This window comes from Aythya ferina (genome assembly GCF_964211825.1).
Source record: "Aythya ferina genome assembly, chromosome: 1".
Lineage (NCBI taxonomy): Eukaryota > Metazoa > Chordata > Aves > Anseriformes > Anatidae > Aythya > Aythya ferina.
In genome coordinates, this window is record NC_140296.1 from 22,008,831 (window position 1) to 22,026,421 (window position 17,591).

Consider the following 17,591-nt stretch of genomic DNA (forward strand, 5'->3'; position numbering starts at 1 on the left):
GAGGTACACAGCAGGGCTAACACCTCAAGCACCTGTTTCCTGACACAAACCTATCAGTACAAAGCAAAATAGGACAAGCATAAGTTCCTCTGACACCGCAGTGCTTCTAGAGCACTAAAGCCACTTTTCTAAGTCTTAAGTGACTTGCCAAACGTGGGCTTTGTATAAAAGTTTTATTGTTTTAGTCTCAGTGTTAGGGTGGCTATCTCAGTGTAAAATTCCACTGGAGATATAAAGCAGTAAAAACTCCAGTGCCATATCTAGTTGAGATAACACCTTGTTCTTTGTGTGCACGTGTACAGCGAACATATGATTAAGTTTACCAAGCTGTGTTGAGGTGAAAAGTGCCTGTATTTGTGGCTGCTCTGGGAGCTGAAATCAAGATTACCTCTATAAATACAAGCTTTTTTTTCCCCTCAGCATAAAATAATTATAGTACAGCTTGGTAGGCAGTGATAGTAGCAAAATGGATTATTTCAATCTGTTTGATTATATTGCCAGAAATCTTTAAATAGCTGTTTTGAAGACTGTCAACAAAAATCTATTGTGATCTTACTTCAGCCCACTCATTTTTGGGCCAGTATATTCTGTTACTGTAAAAGATCCTTTTTTAATATTAAGAATGGTTTCCTAGATGACCAGTGCTAATGCCAAGTTCATAAAGAAGCCATTTAAGAGAGTGCAGTATTAGTTTACTGTCCAGAGTGAAAATACTAGAAATGCCACCTTTTCAGATACTGTTAGTATTTAGTGCTAGTATGACAAGACGAGCATTAAACCGAAACCAACCGAAAACCCACTGAAACATCTGTTGCAACATTTGTGTCGAGTTCATCACAGCAGTACTCAAGCACCTAAGCTGCGATGAGATCCTTTGTACCTGAAAAAATTCTTTGAAAAAAAGTAAGGCAAAAATAACCATCTGTTTCTTTTCCCCTCCTCTTTGGTGCCTGCATCTGAAGGGAAGCCTACTTTCTGCTAAATTTCTGTGGGTGATGAATTATATAAGACGATATTTATTTTTAATTGCAGTTGTCACATTAAGCTGCAGTGTTACTCATCAAGCAAAAAATTATTAGATAATGTGGAGGTAAAATGTAGAAAGCACCTTCTGAATTTCTCAAGATGTTTAAATTTGTTTCCAGAATTGCAGGGATGTAACTTCTGGCTTTAATATCGATGTTGTTTAGAAGTTTCTTCTTGTTCTGATGTATGTGCTTACCTAATGTGTCAGCATGTATTTTACCACTGGATTCTCAGTTTGCATAATCATTTGCATAATGTGATGCCTCCTGAAAAAGGAGACAACGCTTTCTGTTCTTTCATACATCCATTTTTTTTTTCCTCACATCTGCCTAGTCAAGCCTTCTATTTTTATAAGAAAGCTGTTACTTCTCTCCTGAGAGGAGTCCATTGAAAATTTATCGGACTTCGACAGGTGGGTAGTACTGTTACAAAACAAAGGCATGTTCCTTTGGCAAGAACTGCCAATTCCAGATTTTCTTTAAATCATTGTCTGAACTTACTTACCTGCAGTTATAGCGGATTTTTAAAGACGAAAAAAAAATACAAACCTCAGTGTTGCATTTGTCATTCTAACAGCATTATGTGAAACATGTTTGGAAAGGTGTTCTTATGGTAAGAGAAATATGGACAGAGAAATCAAATGCAGGTTCTAATGTAAATGAATCGAATGAATAAATGCATGAGAACAAAAACTTCTCAAGGACTAAAATCTTTCCAGTTTGGACTTTTTCTCTGTTTTGTTCTTAATACCACACCGTGTGTGTGGTGAAGTTTACGCTTCCTTGAAGATCTCCTGTAGGTTACTAACGATAAATTGCTTTTTGCCTATGCTCTCAACTGCCTTGGTCTTCCAGAAGCAAGTGAGAATTTATGATTTGCCAAATCATAAGATAAGTGCTTTCTATTTCTCCCAGAGAAAGCCAGGTGCCAAGTACGGTACAGCTGCCTGTGCTGTTTAGGTATTTGTTGAACTTTCATCACCGTAACTGCTGAACGACCCTCCTTTGAGCAGAGGTGGAGTACGTGGTCTTGTTTGTTCTTACAGGCAATGCAGGGATTGCTTATTCCTTTCTACCTATATAAGTTTGGTCTTTTCTGTTAGCCTTAATTTTCTTTCTTTTTGCTATAGGGAAATTAAATTTAAGGAAGCTAGAGCTGAGTTTTCCTTCGAAGACAATCGTTACACGCATCGCTTCTGGAGAACTCTGTTCTAAATACAAGTTATTGCTAAGAAAACTGGCCTCTGCTCTAGTGAGCTTTACTTTTTGATGTTTTTTCTGGTGGAATGTATTCTTGAAGTCTTGGTCCTTTAGCTAGAGGTGTTCCAGATTATTGGGAAGTTTATTCACTTCATTAGGTTAGTGTAGCAGGTGGAGCATCAGCAGAGTTCGGCGGTACAAAGATGGATCAGCGCTCAAGCACAGTGATTTGTGGTAACCCTGCAAGGAGGCCATCAGCACAGCCAAAGCACTGGACTTGAGAGTTTTCACCCAGCTGGATAACAGAAAATGCTCTGGAGTAGCTTTTCCCGTCTGAAGAGCCCAGTTATAAATCAGTGCATCAACAAGAAGCCTAAAGCATAGTTCAGAGCAGCTTTGAGTGGCATGAATTGGCTCGTGTAGCAAATGCTGCTGCTTTCCTACTGCTGGCACTTGAGCAGTGTTGAGGATCGCTGTTGTGCTGCATGGCAGCATCCTCTGCAGTGCTCAGCCCTGGGAGTGCTGCGGGAAGCCTGCTGGTCCTCTCAGCCTGAGCTGCGTGGCACTGCGGGTGCCTCCTCTTGACAAGAAGAGCATCTGGTCCTGCTGGCCTGTTTTTGCCCTAGTGAGGCTACCTGCGCTGGCTCCAGTGATTTATTTGGATGCAATAGGGTAATTGCAGCTGTACCAGCTGTCCTGGCTTACTGGAGCTGAGCTGGGGGGTTTATTTCATGCAACTGAGGCTCTCGCTTTGCTGCACGTGGCGAAATAACCACTTGAAAGTTTTCTACTTTCCTTTTTCCAGTTTTGATGATTTTGCGTATTAGTTGTATTTGTCCAAGGGAAATCAAGCTAAATGGATTCTTGCATTGACTCCAGGGTAGTGAGGAGCAGTGGGAGAAGTTGAAACAATTGGCTGTTGTTAATTGTTCATCAGACTGAAGCATTTGAGGACTGGTCGTGTAATCTATAAGTCCCTATAGTTTGTGTAAAGATTGGATGTAATCTGAGGTTTGACAGAATGATGAAATGGCAGATATACTGCGGAACTGATACAGTGTATCTTGAAATGATGTTTTTTCCTGAAAATTAAAGATTTTCATAGTCTTTTACAGTCAAGAATGTAGTATCAAAACTGTAGCAGCTCCTGATAATGGCTGAAATGCAGTCAGGGAAAGCTAGATAGGAAACACATTTAAAAAAAAAAAAAAGTATTAAAAAAAAATGCAGTGTGGACTCTAAATTTCTGGGCAGACTAGGCTGCAGCTACTCATTACACATGGATCTGCTATTTTTCAGTTTTCTCCTGAGAGAAATCTTAGCACTTTTTCATGATGCTAGAAAATGATTGTGTTGAAATGCCAACCTTCACATGATGAGTTAGGGCCTGAAAGTAGCAGATAGAAGACAGTAACTGGTGTTACTACAGGCATTATTAATTTTCCTGATACAACAGTTCAATCACAGAGTACTTTTTTTTCTAGTCTTCAGCTTCATTTTGTGAATTTAAGTTCAGCAAGTGATGCCTTAACCTGAAGAACAGCTTTGTCTTTTTTAGGGCTAGAGTGAGAGGACTTCTGGAATTTCTATATGGCTGCTTCGTTGAAATTCTGAAGGAGTATCCAGTGCATGGATGGTGGAGACAGTTTTATTGTCTGATTCAGCTGTTTTAAAACTTTTTTGAAAATCTTCATGTTGTACTTCATTAGTAATGAAGCATCTTTAAAGTTCCTTAGGTGTCTCTCTCAAACCTGCAGAGTACACAAACAACGTTCTGGATTTGGCAGTGCTACTTCAAGAATTTTTTCAACCTCAAAGCCGATCTGCCTGCAGTACGGATGCTGCTAGTGATCCTGGCTTCCAGTCCTTCCTATGACTGCATGTGGCTGTAGTTCTTTTGCTGTCTTCTGCACATACAGCATAGAAACAGCTTCCCAGGTTACATAGTCTCTTTTTTTTGGAGTGGAAGTTCCCATTCTGGTGAGACCTTCGGGGTTACAATTTGCATGCCATTAGCTCTGCTACAGAGTTCCACTTATTTCCCTTGAGGATTTGGGACAGGAAGCTGTTTCAGTGTGTCACCAGCTGGCTGGAAGTCCATGCAGAAGTTCAAGTTGGATAGTTTGGTACAGGATGTTCTTCTGAGTTGGATGTGTGCCTTCCTACCTTAGAGCTACCAATTACTCATGTCTGTTGGCTTGCAGTGGCCTGGCCATACCGATTAGTGTCTTTATAATTTGCTGTGGGTGTTTTTGCGGAAGCTTAATTTGAATTGCAACGTGTGTACAGCTGTAAAGTCTTTTTTGTTATCTAAGTAATACCTGCTTGAATGTTTCGTGTTAATTATGACTGCTGCTGGTTGTTCTCTGTAGTCTCATAGAAGTGAATTCATTTATTTGTGCTTGTATGTTGAGGCCATTACTCCCAGGCACGCAATTTCGTGGGATTAATTTCTTCAGTTACATCCTTCACACTTGCTTTCATTCCAAAGGAGGTTTTGGCCACTCTTCATAAAACTGTTGCCACTTCGTGTAGTACAAGATAATGAAAATAGCAGTAGGCTCTTAAGGAAGCTTTTAAAGTATTTCTGCATTGTATGGGAGGACTTGAGATATTTTTAAATGTATGTTTTGTGTGTTACCCTTTAAAATAACAAGCATATCCCCATAGAAACTTTACTTGACACATATATTTCTAAGATATAGGCTTTCTATGTTTGCCTTTTATTTTTTTTTTAGTTGGTTGGTTATTTGTTTCGATATCATTACTTGTCTTGTTACCCTTTGTAAAGTTCAAACTCATCATCATTTCCCTCAAAACCTTTCACTTTTCTGCCACTTTGTGCATTTGTGTTGTAAATCCATGCTCCATATGCTGTCATTAAGCAACCTCGTTCATGATATTTATGCATTTATGGTTTTAGCTGCTTTGATGAGAAGTTAGTCTTGAAGAGTAGGACTACCAAACTTCTTCTATTTCACACTGTCCCCACCCCCCAGCCAAAAAATTATAGATGTCAGCAAATGAATCCATGGTGAACTACATTTGTCTGAAATGTTTTTCTTTTTTTTTCCTTTTAGTTCCCGGAATAGATGGCGGTGGTTTAGCTGATGCTAGTCTCACAGATTCCTACTTTAGCACCAGCTTCATTGGCGTTAATGGATTTGGAAGTCCCGCTGAAACCAAGTATCCCATGATGCAGGTAATGGCAGTGAATTGTGTGGTGTTCCATTAATTTTTGGCTGGCGTTACACCAAGAAGGGAAAACTGTCCAAGGGTCAGGGAAAATGCAGCTCTCTGGTATGTGGCATCTCGCAGGGTATCCTGAGCCTACATGCTTTAATCTTGCTAATGGAAATGAAACAATATCATTGCTTTACAATTAGCCTGGTTTTGTTGGCACTTATTTCAGCTGCTGGATTAGGCATTGCTGTGTCCATTAACTCTGTGCTTCTAGATATCTTTTTATGTTCATATCTATTTTTGATAGCCTTCTACTAAGTATATAAATATTAGATTTTGAAATGTTTTGCAGACCAAAAGTCACTAAAGCAAAAAGTGAACTGTTAAACCAGTAAATTACCAGGGGAAAAAAAAATCAGAATTTATAAGCTCAGTCTCTGGTAGCATTCAGTGATGTAGGTTACATATTTAAGTCCTATTTTTTTCTATTTATACTGCTCTGTGGATGTAGGCATCAGTTTCCATGAGGTGGAATTATGGTGTAGGTAGTAGTATGCAAAGATTTACAGCAAAAGGCTATTATTTAAAACCTAAATGAGTTTCTGTTGAAGCAGCGCACGCGATACTATAATAATTCCCTCAAAATTACGCTGCTTAAAAGCAGAGATGGTCTCTCCCTGTACTCAAAGGTTTAACAAACCAGTGTCTGGTAAATGAAAGAGAGTGCAAGTCAAATAGCTCCCACTGAGTCCTGACAACAGCTCTCTTTTATATCAAGGAAACTCTCCTTATGAGCTTACTTTGATCTCAATTGTGGCTGTATTACGGATTGAAAAATAACTCTGCAAAAGGTGGGAAATAATTAAGGGTGTTCTGTTTTTGTTTCTTAATGCATGTTTTCAATAAGGCTGCATTTTTTTTTCTCATTCAGCAGAATCGTAAAGCTATGGAGATGTTTACTACTGATAGTGATGCATGTTTTAAAAGGAACTTTTTAACCTCTGTTCCCACAGAGGGTACTGTTGAAGCTGGAAGTTAGGTTATGTTATTGTTTGTGCAGTTACAGATTTTGGTATCACAGAGATCATATTGTATCCTTTTAGTGCGAAGTTGTTATGTTTTGTATCTTTAAAGCGTGTTCTGCAGCAGCACTGGTGTCTTTCTAAACACAACATTTTAATTATAACTTTATTTTTTTTGTAGTAATGTTATAAGGAATGCATCTAGCATGAATGTTCAAGGGATTTAAAAATACTGATGCCTGTGAATCACAGTCAAAGCACTGTTTCTTTTTGAGAAAACAGAAGAAATTGATGTGCTGCTTACCCACTGGAGGCTAAAGAAAAGAACTTCTGATGATGGGTTTCATTATTTTTGGAAAGTGCTTAGGGGCATTGAACTGCAGTTTAAAAAATATTCTTAATTTTTTTTTCTTTTTTTTTTATTTATTTGAATCTTATTTACATAGGTAAAGCTGGTAACATTGTCTGTTTTGAGTGTCAGTCAGTTTCTTAATTCACACCCTAGTGATACATTTTATCCACTTGTAGCATGGCTTTCCCTGTCATGTAGCTCTTTGGAGAACAAGGTGAGGGAAGAATCTTGGTGACTTTTGTTTAAATAATAGCAAAGCTTTCTAGTTTGGAACAAAAGCTTGAAGTGTGATAGATGGGTGGTTGTGTCACGGATATACATCCTGCTGTCTTCTGACAAATTTGCCGAGATTTGGTCACTTAACTTTGCAGAACTGGTTTATATAGACCCACTGGAGACTTACTCGGTGCTAGATGATTTCCCGAAGATGTAACCTGCACTGGCATGTTCCAGCTTGAGCACATTCCTGCTGCTACAGTGTTGCCCTAATCTAGGCCTGGCCTGAACACTGAGCAGGAATGCTGATCTGATTTCTTTATTTTTTTCCCTTCCACTTAAGACTGAAGCAGTATGGAAGTGGATCTGTATTTAGTGGAGGGGAAAAAAGACCTGCATCTCTATTAACTATAGCAGAGGGATGTGTAAGGGCACAAAGACTTATGCTGTGGGCTTAGAGAAACTGAGCTGAAGATGAATGAATGAAGAGCTGGGAGGACAACTGGAAAGGAAAGACCAGGAGGACTGGAGATACTTACAGAATGGAGCCTAGAATTGCATGGGCTAAATGTACACTATTTGGGACAAAGAAACAAGCTGGCATAATGCAAGCTTGGGCCAAAGCAGAGCGAACAGAACACATCTGTGCACATACTCCTTTCCAGGTGCTTGAGTCTTAAGATACTGCAAGTTTAGCTTTCTGCTATTAATGAAACATCAGAAATCTGCTGCAAAATGTCTGATGAGCCTCTGCTTTGCTTGTGCAGATGAAAACATCTATTCCATCTATGAGTTACTTAGTCATCTCTGCTAGATCTGTGCAGTTCACAAATAGATGCATCAGCAGTGTAATATGAGGAAACTTTTTCAGCTTTTTTTTTTTTAAGGCTGGGGAAGTTGCATAGACAGCAAAATAAACACACAGCTAGAAGAAACGCTAGTTAAGATACAGTTAGATTTTAAGAAATGTTAAGTTTAGGCTACTGATGCAGCCTTAGGGTGGTTACATTGAGGTGTATTCTCCATAACATTGTGTCTTTTCAGTAGAAGAATTATAATTAGGACTTACTCGGGACACAGCCTGCATGGTGCATATGTAATGAGCATCCATTTGATAGTTGATTAAGTGTTTATTTCATTGTCCCCTGCATGCTGCTCAAATCCTTCTTTTAAAGACAGTTGGCAGCATGCATGTTGCTGTTATGGTATCTGATATTTACATTTCCTTTCAAAAGTGAAGGAATGCTTTCCTTATTAAAGAAGAAAGCTGCCTACATTTTATAGAGGAATGGGAACAGAAAGGTTACAATAAAAACAAACAAAAACCGGTGCTGCTGTCCAAACCAGACTGCAAAGTTTCTGAATTTAACCTATACAGCTTGAAAATAAGGAAAGGAAATAGTGACCCCATGTAGAAAGCTTAGTTCAAGTAACGTAGCTGCCTTAGTCTGATGAGGATAGAAATAGCCTATTGTGAGTAATGTTCATTTTCTTTCACTATGCAGTATTGTACAGTCCAAGCCTTGTTCACTAGGTGCCTTCCAACATTATCAGCAGGGATTCAGTACACGAGTCTTCCTGACTAGTCCTAATTAAACTTCAGAATGCATTTGTCATGTGTAGGAAACAAGCCAGGTTTGTTGAAAAAGACTGGCTGTGTGTATTTGGGTTATCATAGCACATATGTAAAGGAGGCAAATTGCCTCAAGCAAGGTTACTATCCAAATTTTTGCAGTCACCATGCTCTTGTGTGCAATACATTGTCTGTGTTAGTTGTAAGTATGCGGCATAAGGAAGGAAAATAAAAGCAAATTGTATCATGATGAATTAAGGAGGAAATATGCATCTTTGAACATACGTAATGTGAGGTAGGTAGTGATCAGCATTTCTGCAGAATTATCTTTCTGACTGAGATCTCATTTGTATGTGCTGAAGAGTATTTTAAGAGGTCTAGAACTTCTCGTTGGGTTTAGACTAGTGGTGAAGGTGCAGCTAGTTGTAATGTTCAATTTGCATTGGAAAAAAGATGGGAGTGAAAATCCTCAGTGCTGTTCAGAAGAGGCAGGGTTTTCAGAGTGGCCGTTTTAATTCTTCTTTTTAGTTCCTTTCTAAAAATAGTAACTCTTTGCCTCATCCTACCACTCCACCTACCTCAAAATTCTTCGCTGTTAGCCAACCTTTTGTTGCCTCCCGTTGGTCTCTTCTGTTGTTACTGGCTAGCTTCCTCTTGATTAATCGTCTCCTGTTGTCATCAGTTTGCATTTCCCTGTAATATGGTTTTGTTTCATACGTCTTTTCTTCCCTGAATCTGCACGTTCCTTCATATGCTACATTTGCAGCGTTGGCTTCCCGCTTATCAAAGCGTCTGTTTCCCCTTTTCTCCATAACTAATAACAGAGCAGGCCTGCACAACACACGGCTCCCAGGCTGCATGCTGTCCCTGAAGCTGTTCTTTTTCTTTTTTTTTTTTTTTTTTTTTTTTTTTTTTGGCTTAGCAGCAGCCAAGAGACGGGCTGAGGTGTGGTTCAAGGAGCAGCTCGTTTCACTTGGCTTTCCCAGCAGTGAGGAGGCAGGAGCTGGCTGGCCGGGATGCCTCTAATGCTTGGCTGTTTGCTTAGGCACTCTGCGTGTACCACTCGGCGAGCTGGTATGCGTGTTCCTCTGGACCAGTCACGTTAGCACTGCCTCTTTACTAGCTCGTGGGCTGATCAAAGCTACAGGCGGTGTGGGAAGGAGTTTCAGTAGTATTACGCTGGGATCATAAGAGGGCATGTGAATAATCTGGGAGAATGCAGAGCAGGATGAGGCAGAGGAGCACCTTGATGTCAAAACTGCTAATGTAACAGGGTTGAGCAACCTGCTTGTAAGAGCATAAAACAGTAGAAAGTACCTTTGTGTATATTGCTTTACAGATATGTTTCTATATATTTAGACACGATGAGTTTTGTAACTACACACCTTCCATTGGTCTGCGGGTTATGTAGAAAGTAAAAGCACTTTTTTTTTTTTTTTTAAATTGCTGTAAACAAAATAAAAATAGAGAGAAGTCATCAGCATTAAAGTTGGCAAGGCCAAGCAACGGAGAAGAATGACTCTTGCTTTTGCCATGCTAGTATTGGCATACTAAGAGTTCTTGAAAAGCCTGAGAAGTAGAGATCCTCCTCGCTTCAAAGCCTTGCAGCTGAGTAAACACAAAGGCCTTTGTTCCCATTGTTGCATCTGCCAGGAGCTGAGTAATAAAACTCTCCTTAACACGAGCATGCAGGCTTGTTAATGTCTTCAATTTTTAACTGTTGAGAGCCTGGTGGAGCTATAGACATGCTATTTTAAATATGAAATTATGCGACTGTTTACATAATGCTTTTTGAAGAAATCCAGTTGTTTTAATTCAAACATTTGAGTGGGACGTGCTGTGAGTCAAATATGCTAGGCACCCAAGACGAGTTTTGGATCGTTCAGAAACAAAAGCGAAAGGTGTCACCATTAGTAGGTCACAGAATGTGACAGCTGAACAATGGCTTGTTTGCTTGTGACAATCTTATTCTTTTGCAGTATGACTTCTTTTATTGTTCAATTAACATTGTTACAAAAATTAGAGAAATAACTGAAATATAATTCTGGTAGAAGAGTATTAAGGTAAAGAGAACTTGTGACATGCTACAAAGTATTTTGAGATAATATACTTAGCACAGGAATGAATTTGAGGGAAGATTATTAAAATAGCAACATGATATGGAAATTGTTACAGTTGGTCTACTGTCAGCGTTGTCCTAGTCTGTGTCAAAATAATACTTTTTTTTTTTTTATAAGACTCATTATCTTGAAGCAGTTCTGAATAGGAAAATTTTGGAACCAACAGTCTATCTTATGTCTAGGAGAGGAGATGATGATTGACTTTGACAAAAGTTTTGTTTTTGACACTGTACCTTTTCATGCAACATACAACATTTTCCTGAGAGGAGATTGGTTATTTCGATTATTCCTCAAACACTGGGATTAAACATGTCCGAATGAGTTTATTCCTGCTCTGGTATTGCTTGAATATTCAGGAATTAACAAAGTATTCTGAAACTTTTTATCACCTTTTTTTTTTTTTTGTGAAATTAAAGAGGCTGTATTTTGTCACTGATCAGAGCTTCAGCAGTGGAGAAAGCTCTAAGCTGAAGCCTTAGGTTAAATCCTTGGACTGAATGAATGTGATGGTTTGATTTTGTAGTAGCTTTCTTTTGAGATGTGAACAGAAACAACTTTTTAGTTGCCTTAAAGGGAGAGGGACAGGATGCGTGCCAGGCAGCCTAGTTGAATTTTAACTACTGCTTAAAGAACCTCAATAAATCATAGCAATAGGCAGGCAAGGAATTTATATGGACCTGAGTGACATTGGTGTGGCATTTGGTTGTGCCAAAGTTCTTTCAGTATTAGCTTCCATATGGTGAAAGTCATGATGCATTAAAGCAAGTTAAAAACTTGGTGTTTGCTTGCCTTGCAGGCTTATTAAGAATGAATAGTTCACTTTCGTCTCTTAATGGCTTCTCTTACCTTTCTGGAGCTTTCATCTTTTGGGCTAGAGGTTCTTGTGCTTAGATTCTTCTTGAAATTGAATTTGTATAAAAAATAGCTCTACGCTACTAAGAGATTGATAAATAATATTTAGAAAGCAAAACCTGTTATCAAGAAAACAGAAATAGCAAATAGCTCTTGGTATATTTTTTATATTATTTTTTTGTTGAAGACATTTTCCTGTTGACTTAGTAAAAATGAGGTAGAGAAATAGCCCTACTGAAGACTAAATGCTTTAGAGCGTGGTGGAAGTCTTAAATATTAAAACACCTTAAAAATCCTTTGCTCACTACATGCGGGACTTTCATGACTAATGGTAAGGTAAGAAGCTTGTGCATGCGTAATAAATGTTGAGCAAGATGAAAAATTCATGAAAGCGAGTGGTTAAGTGGCATTTTTCAACTTCATGCAAGCTACAGCTTTCAAGCAGTTGTTAGAACAAGAGCTGCCCAGGATCAGTAAGTTTTATTTTTCCAGAATCGTGGCTCGTGTGAAATATGTTTACACCTCAAACAAGCCTTGTCTTTGCAACAGCACATTTTGATGTTCGTAGACTTAGGAAGTTCTTTGCACTGTGTTGTTAGAATACTGAACAGTGTGTTCTGCTGCAATCTGTCTCCAGCGTGCGCACTATATATCTTTCTATTGATTGTATCAGCACAGATTTTCATTATTGCAGTCGCATTTTCACATTTCAGGTCTGATTGAATGTTTAACTGCACTACTTGAATAGGAAAAATACTGTTGACAGAAGAGTGCTTGGTTCCCGGTTTTAGCCCTAATCTTAACCATCTTTGATACCAGCCCAGATGTCAGTTGCATCTATCCCTGTTCTGACAGACCTCTACGTTTTGCATTAAAATTGTTACAAATACCTGTATGTCAGAAATAGACATTAACACTATCAATTTTTGTGCAGATCTGGAAGATTTCCTTCATGTTCCTAAACCACTTCCTCTTATAAGGGTCAGTGTGGATGTAGCAAATACTAGGAAAAGAGGCACAGTAGGGACGCTGTTTTGTGAAAGTTTTAACACCTTTCTTGTTGCTTGACCAGGAAAAGAACATGTTGTATGAACAGCTGAGCTACTATAATCCAGAAATTACTTACTATGTATTCAGTAGAAAATTTCTTGCACAATAGTTTTTATATACTGGTATTTTACAGTTAGATTTCTACTTACATTTTGGAGTGGAGAGAATAGAAGCAGTAATTTTACTATCAGAAGGACATACTGAATCAGGTCTGTGACCCCAGTGAGTTAGGAAACTTTGATTCAATCTCAGAACACGCTGTCTAGTACTGATCAGCCAGAGACTCGCTGTGACCACTTGGGTGCAGACTGGCTGATAATTACTTTAAGATCACTGTGCTTTTTGTACAAGACATCTATACTGTGAAAAATAACAAAATGCCACAACTAACTTGTTATCTGAATACCAGAAACTGGTTGTTCTCACCAAAAAATACCAGCTACCAGACGACAACATGTAACTCTCCAGCTCGCTGTATATAATTTTTGCAGTTATCATAATTGGGGATGAAAAAAGTCTTATCTGTCTTCCAGCCTCTGGTAAACTTATCAATATTACAGAATATTTACACTAGATGAGGCAGAAGCCAAACTCATCTTTTGTCTCAAAATAGATTTGTTTGCTAAATACCTTGCTGAAAACAGCTTGCAATGAGAAGTTTAAAATTTGCAAGGCTATTTCTTTGACTGGAGCCAAGTGTTCTTGTGGTGGAGACAGTGGGATGAGCCTCTCTGAACTTGATCAAAATTGTTAATATAGTGGGGTTTCATGAAATGCTACTGTTTTGCAGAAATCAGTAAACTGTTTCATTAGGGGCATCTTTTTTGTGGAAAGACTTGCTTGATGATCACTAATTGTTTAATGTGAGTTAAGAACAGGAGATAAGTGGCATTAAAATAGTGAAAGCATATAACAAATAGTGTTCCTCAGTTAATTCTTGAAAAAGCTGGAGGTTAACACAGTATATACATACGTATATTACGTGTACATCTGCAAGTAGTCTACTACTGCTTTGTATAGTACTACATACTCATGCTGAATGAAGAGTTGTGTCAGAAGGTCTTACAAGTGAAAGCTGCAGCTTCTGGTGAAGTCAGTTTGAAAGCTGCAATTTTCAGTTTTGTGCAGGATGCTGAGAAACTTTTTAAGTAAACCTAATGCACTTCTTGCCACGCGAGATGACACTAGCTTGCATTGGTTCTCCTCTGTTCTTACCAAATTTACTTCAGAATATTGATCCTTCTGGTCAAGAACTAGATGAAATGGCACTGAAGTATTATGTAGTAGGCTTCTTGCCATCTGCCACTAGTGCTCAGATTGGCAGTGGAAAAATGAAAGTGTAAAGTGCAACTCCAGTGACCAGTTCTGATTCTTAGTCTGTGTCTTGACTACTGAATTAGGCATGCCTGGAAACCGTCCTAGAGACGCTTGGGGCCAGCTGGCATGAAGTGGCCTGTTTGTGCTGGTGTACACTCACCCACGACAGCAGCTGCTGCATGCAAACTATCTACTTGAAGGGATCTCAAAGCTTTTTGCTGTTGAATAGTGCCCAGAAATTGGCTGGGAGACTCCTAGTTGATGGGGGCCAAAAGAATGCCTAGGAAGAGGTTTGAAAAAAAAAAAAGCTACTCGTACTATCACTTGGTGATGGAGAGGACACTTCCTAGCATTGCTGTGCTTTTCTTCTTGTACTTTTCCATCTAGCTGGGAGACTAGAGGAGTAGAGGGACACTGTCTCTTACATGAAAGCAGTGGTAGCTCTTCGAGCAGTGCTGCTTTCTGTAGTCCAGCTGATTGCTAGCTGGTATCTGTGGAGGAGTGCAGGAGAAGCAGGTGGGGCGAAGGAGGAATACTAAGAAGCTTTCAAGTGTCCTGCTGGTTTACAAGAATTGCATGATTTTGCTGAAAGGTACTGTTAATGTTTTTTAAAAAACAGACAAAAAACAATGAACTGTCAAATATACTTATTTGAATATTTTTGCTTAGAAAAGCTTCATATGGTGATTACAGTGTATAATACAGGGAAGAGTTACAGTAATATAATAAAGGACTGGCTTACCTAATGCTGGCGATGTACAGGAAGAAAACCAAAGGTTTGGCAGAACCTCCCAAAGTAGAAGTAATTCATGAGGATAGAGTTTCATTTTAGTATACAGTTGGTTTTGGCTTTCATTGTTCTCATGTGAAATGCTGTATTTTACTAAACATTTTTGTCAACTACAAACAGTTTCTGAACTTTCTACATACCGTCTCAATTATCAATTCGTCCTAATATTTTGTAGTTTTATATGTACAATTTTTTTGTTTTTGCAGAGGATGACAAATAGCAGCAGCTCCCCTAGCCTTCTCAATGACAGTGCCAAGCAGTACGCAGGCCATGGTAAGCACTTTTAAAGTAATACATACAAAAGTATACTTGGAAATTTGAGAGATTCCCTTTGGTAAAATTGAGACTGAAGATAGGTTTTTTCCTCTGATATGATTTAAGATGCAGGAGAACTTCTTGTCCGCTATAGGGTATTATATGATTACTTTTTGTAGTCCAAAGCTGAAGTGCTACAGAACTCAAAATTTTCAGCCGCCTTTTTGCTGCAGTGGGGAAAAACTAAAACAACAACAGCAACAAGAAAACATACTGCTACTACAAAAAAATGCAATCTATTGGTCTTGTCGTTTCACATGAGATGCTAGCTTGGATATCCTCCATAAAGCACTGATAGCTTAAGTGCTTTTGTTGCTCCATGGTGATGTCCTTTTTTATTGTGTTTTTCAAGGAGGCTGCTGTGTGGAATGAATATACAGGTTTTTAATCTTGAATTCAAGGGTATACAATTCTTGTGAAATATATCACATAACTGACAAATCTTAATAGATACCAAGTTTTGTCCTTTAAGCAGTACTTCAACTCTTACAATATTTTTCTTATTATTGGGAACATGTTTTTTCAACCAAACGGTGTCTCTATAGTGCTGGCCTGCATATTCACTAGATGACTGTGAAGGGTATATTGAACTTGTATAATGTGCTTTTCAGAATTCCTTTCCAAATTATAACAGGCACTGCAGATTATTTCAGCTGTAGCTGTCAAGCCAGCTTCTTTCAAGAAGAGCACTATTCCCTTATGGCATTTAAAATGTTGCTGTGCTGAAAATTGGTGTATTAATAATGTTCTAGAACTTCATTTGCATGTCTGAAACTATAGCTAGGCTACTTACACTTATTTATTTTTTTTTTTGGTAAAGCATGGTAGTATATAGTTCTAGAAAATTAATTTGAAAGCCAAGTTTGTTTTTGTTTTTCTTCCTCCTAGTTCATTTCCAGTAGGTTTTGTGCTTTTGTCCCACTGCACAATTAGCTATTCAAGGCAGCGGAGTTCTACAGTTTTAAATGCAGTCAGTTTGACTGTGTGACAAGCCAAATAGTGATGGTGATGCATGCGAAGGAGAGAAACCAGACTGACTTTTGGAAACCACTTTAAATTCTGTTGTGTCTCTGGTCCTGCTAATTTTTTCCCCTCCTAAGCTGTGCCTCACTTGTAGTATTAGCTTATAAAGGAGTACTGATGAATGCTAAAGAGTGTTTCATTAAAACATAAATTAATGCTACCTGCAAACAATAAATTTGATAATTATATAAATTCAGTTTGGACTTTCCTGTTTAAGTTGCATCTGTGATTGTTCAATTTTTGGTGCTTCAATTTTTGAGGGGATACACAGGGAGAAAGAAAATCAATAAAAAGCTTCTAGTAGAGTATGGACTTCTGCTACATTTAGATCAGATTTAAATTTGTGTGTGACATAACATCTGCACCATTATTTGTAATGCTATGTTGTGCTGAAGGTGACTAAGTTCAGGTAACTGGAGATGAAGGCTTTAAAATCTTAGTGGACTTTAAATAGTGTCAACAGCAATTAAATGTACTGCATTTATGCTAATGAGCACTGTTTCATTTATGCTGTTGCATGGAATCTAACAAATGCTGTAGTTTTCAACAGTGTTGCTAAATGTAGTTTTGCCTGAGGGATTTTTTTCCATTCAAACAAATTAAAAATTGTAAGCTTTTTTTTGTATATATGTAGGTGTATAACATGTTTTACACTCTTTTTACAGATCCACTAACTTCACCAAATTCATCCTTGTTTAATGACTTTGCTGCCCTCACCGTGTCTCAAAGGAGAAAGGTAGGCAACAGCTAAATTTTAAGTGGTGTAATCGTGCATGAGTTGACAGGGAAGAAGATCTGGAACAACTTGAAATGCTAGGTGAAATAAGGATGATTCTTCTAGTGTTACTAGGTTTATTTTACTAATTCACTGCCAATATAAATGAGATCCCTTTCATTTGTGTTGCACCAGATCAGACTGTTGCTATTAGGAAATATTCCAAGCATTTGTAAATTGAAGATGATAAGAATGCTTTGAATATGAAAATTCAGGCATGGTCCATTGCATTTAAAAACAAATTATTTTTATTGCACTGAGGCTTGCAGGTGGTTGGATTATCTTGTACCTTCATGGTAATAAGTTCTGAATACAAGAAGAATCATTCCTCCCATTTATTTGTCCGTGCTGTCAAAATAATTCTTTGTTTGAAATGCCTTCAGTTTGAAAGATACTCTAATAATATTATGGGGAAGATAAGGTGTGGTATTTTTCCCCTCTAATCTTTATTGACAAGTCTTCTGCTGAAAGCTAAAGAGCATCTTTGAATACCTTTGACCTGTGCCAACTCAGGCTGTGCTGTTTCCTAATTACCCATTTAAAAGCACAGTGGCTGGAATAAGAGTAAGTTTGGTTTACACCAGAATTACTTCTTATTTTTCCAAACCGTCTCTTATCAAAAAAGACATTATCTTGTCCCAGCCAGTTATCAGATTTTGCTTTCAGTGATGACTTTCATGTTTTGCATCTTATTTGCCACATGATTCTGAACTTTCCTGTAGTCAATAATACCTTTTTTTGAAAGCATGCTGTATCAGCATGCTTGTGACTTTTCATA

At 38.2% G+C, this 17,591-nt stretch overlaps 1 protein-coding gene across 5 annotated transcripts in view; it reads left to right on the top strand.

Annotated features, from left to right (window-relative positions):
• Positions 1-17,591, top strand: part of PAN3 (poly(A) specific ribonuclease subunit PAN3) — an 81,059-nt gene that overhangs the window by 7,911 nt on the left and 55,557 nt on the right. For all 5 annotated transcript variants that reach the window (XM_084535396.1, XM_084535395.1, XM_084535394.1 and 2 more), the window contains 3 exons: positions 5,306-5,427; positions 14,907-14,973; positions 16,704-16,774. In XM_084535396.1, coding sequence (XP_084391522.1) covers positions 5,306-5,427; positions 14,907-14,973; positions 16,704-16,774 — 260 coding nt within the window. The remainder of the gene's footprint in view (positions 1-5,305; positions 5,428-14,906; positions 14,974-16,703; positions 16,775-17,591) is intronic.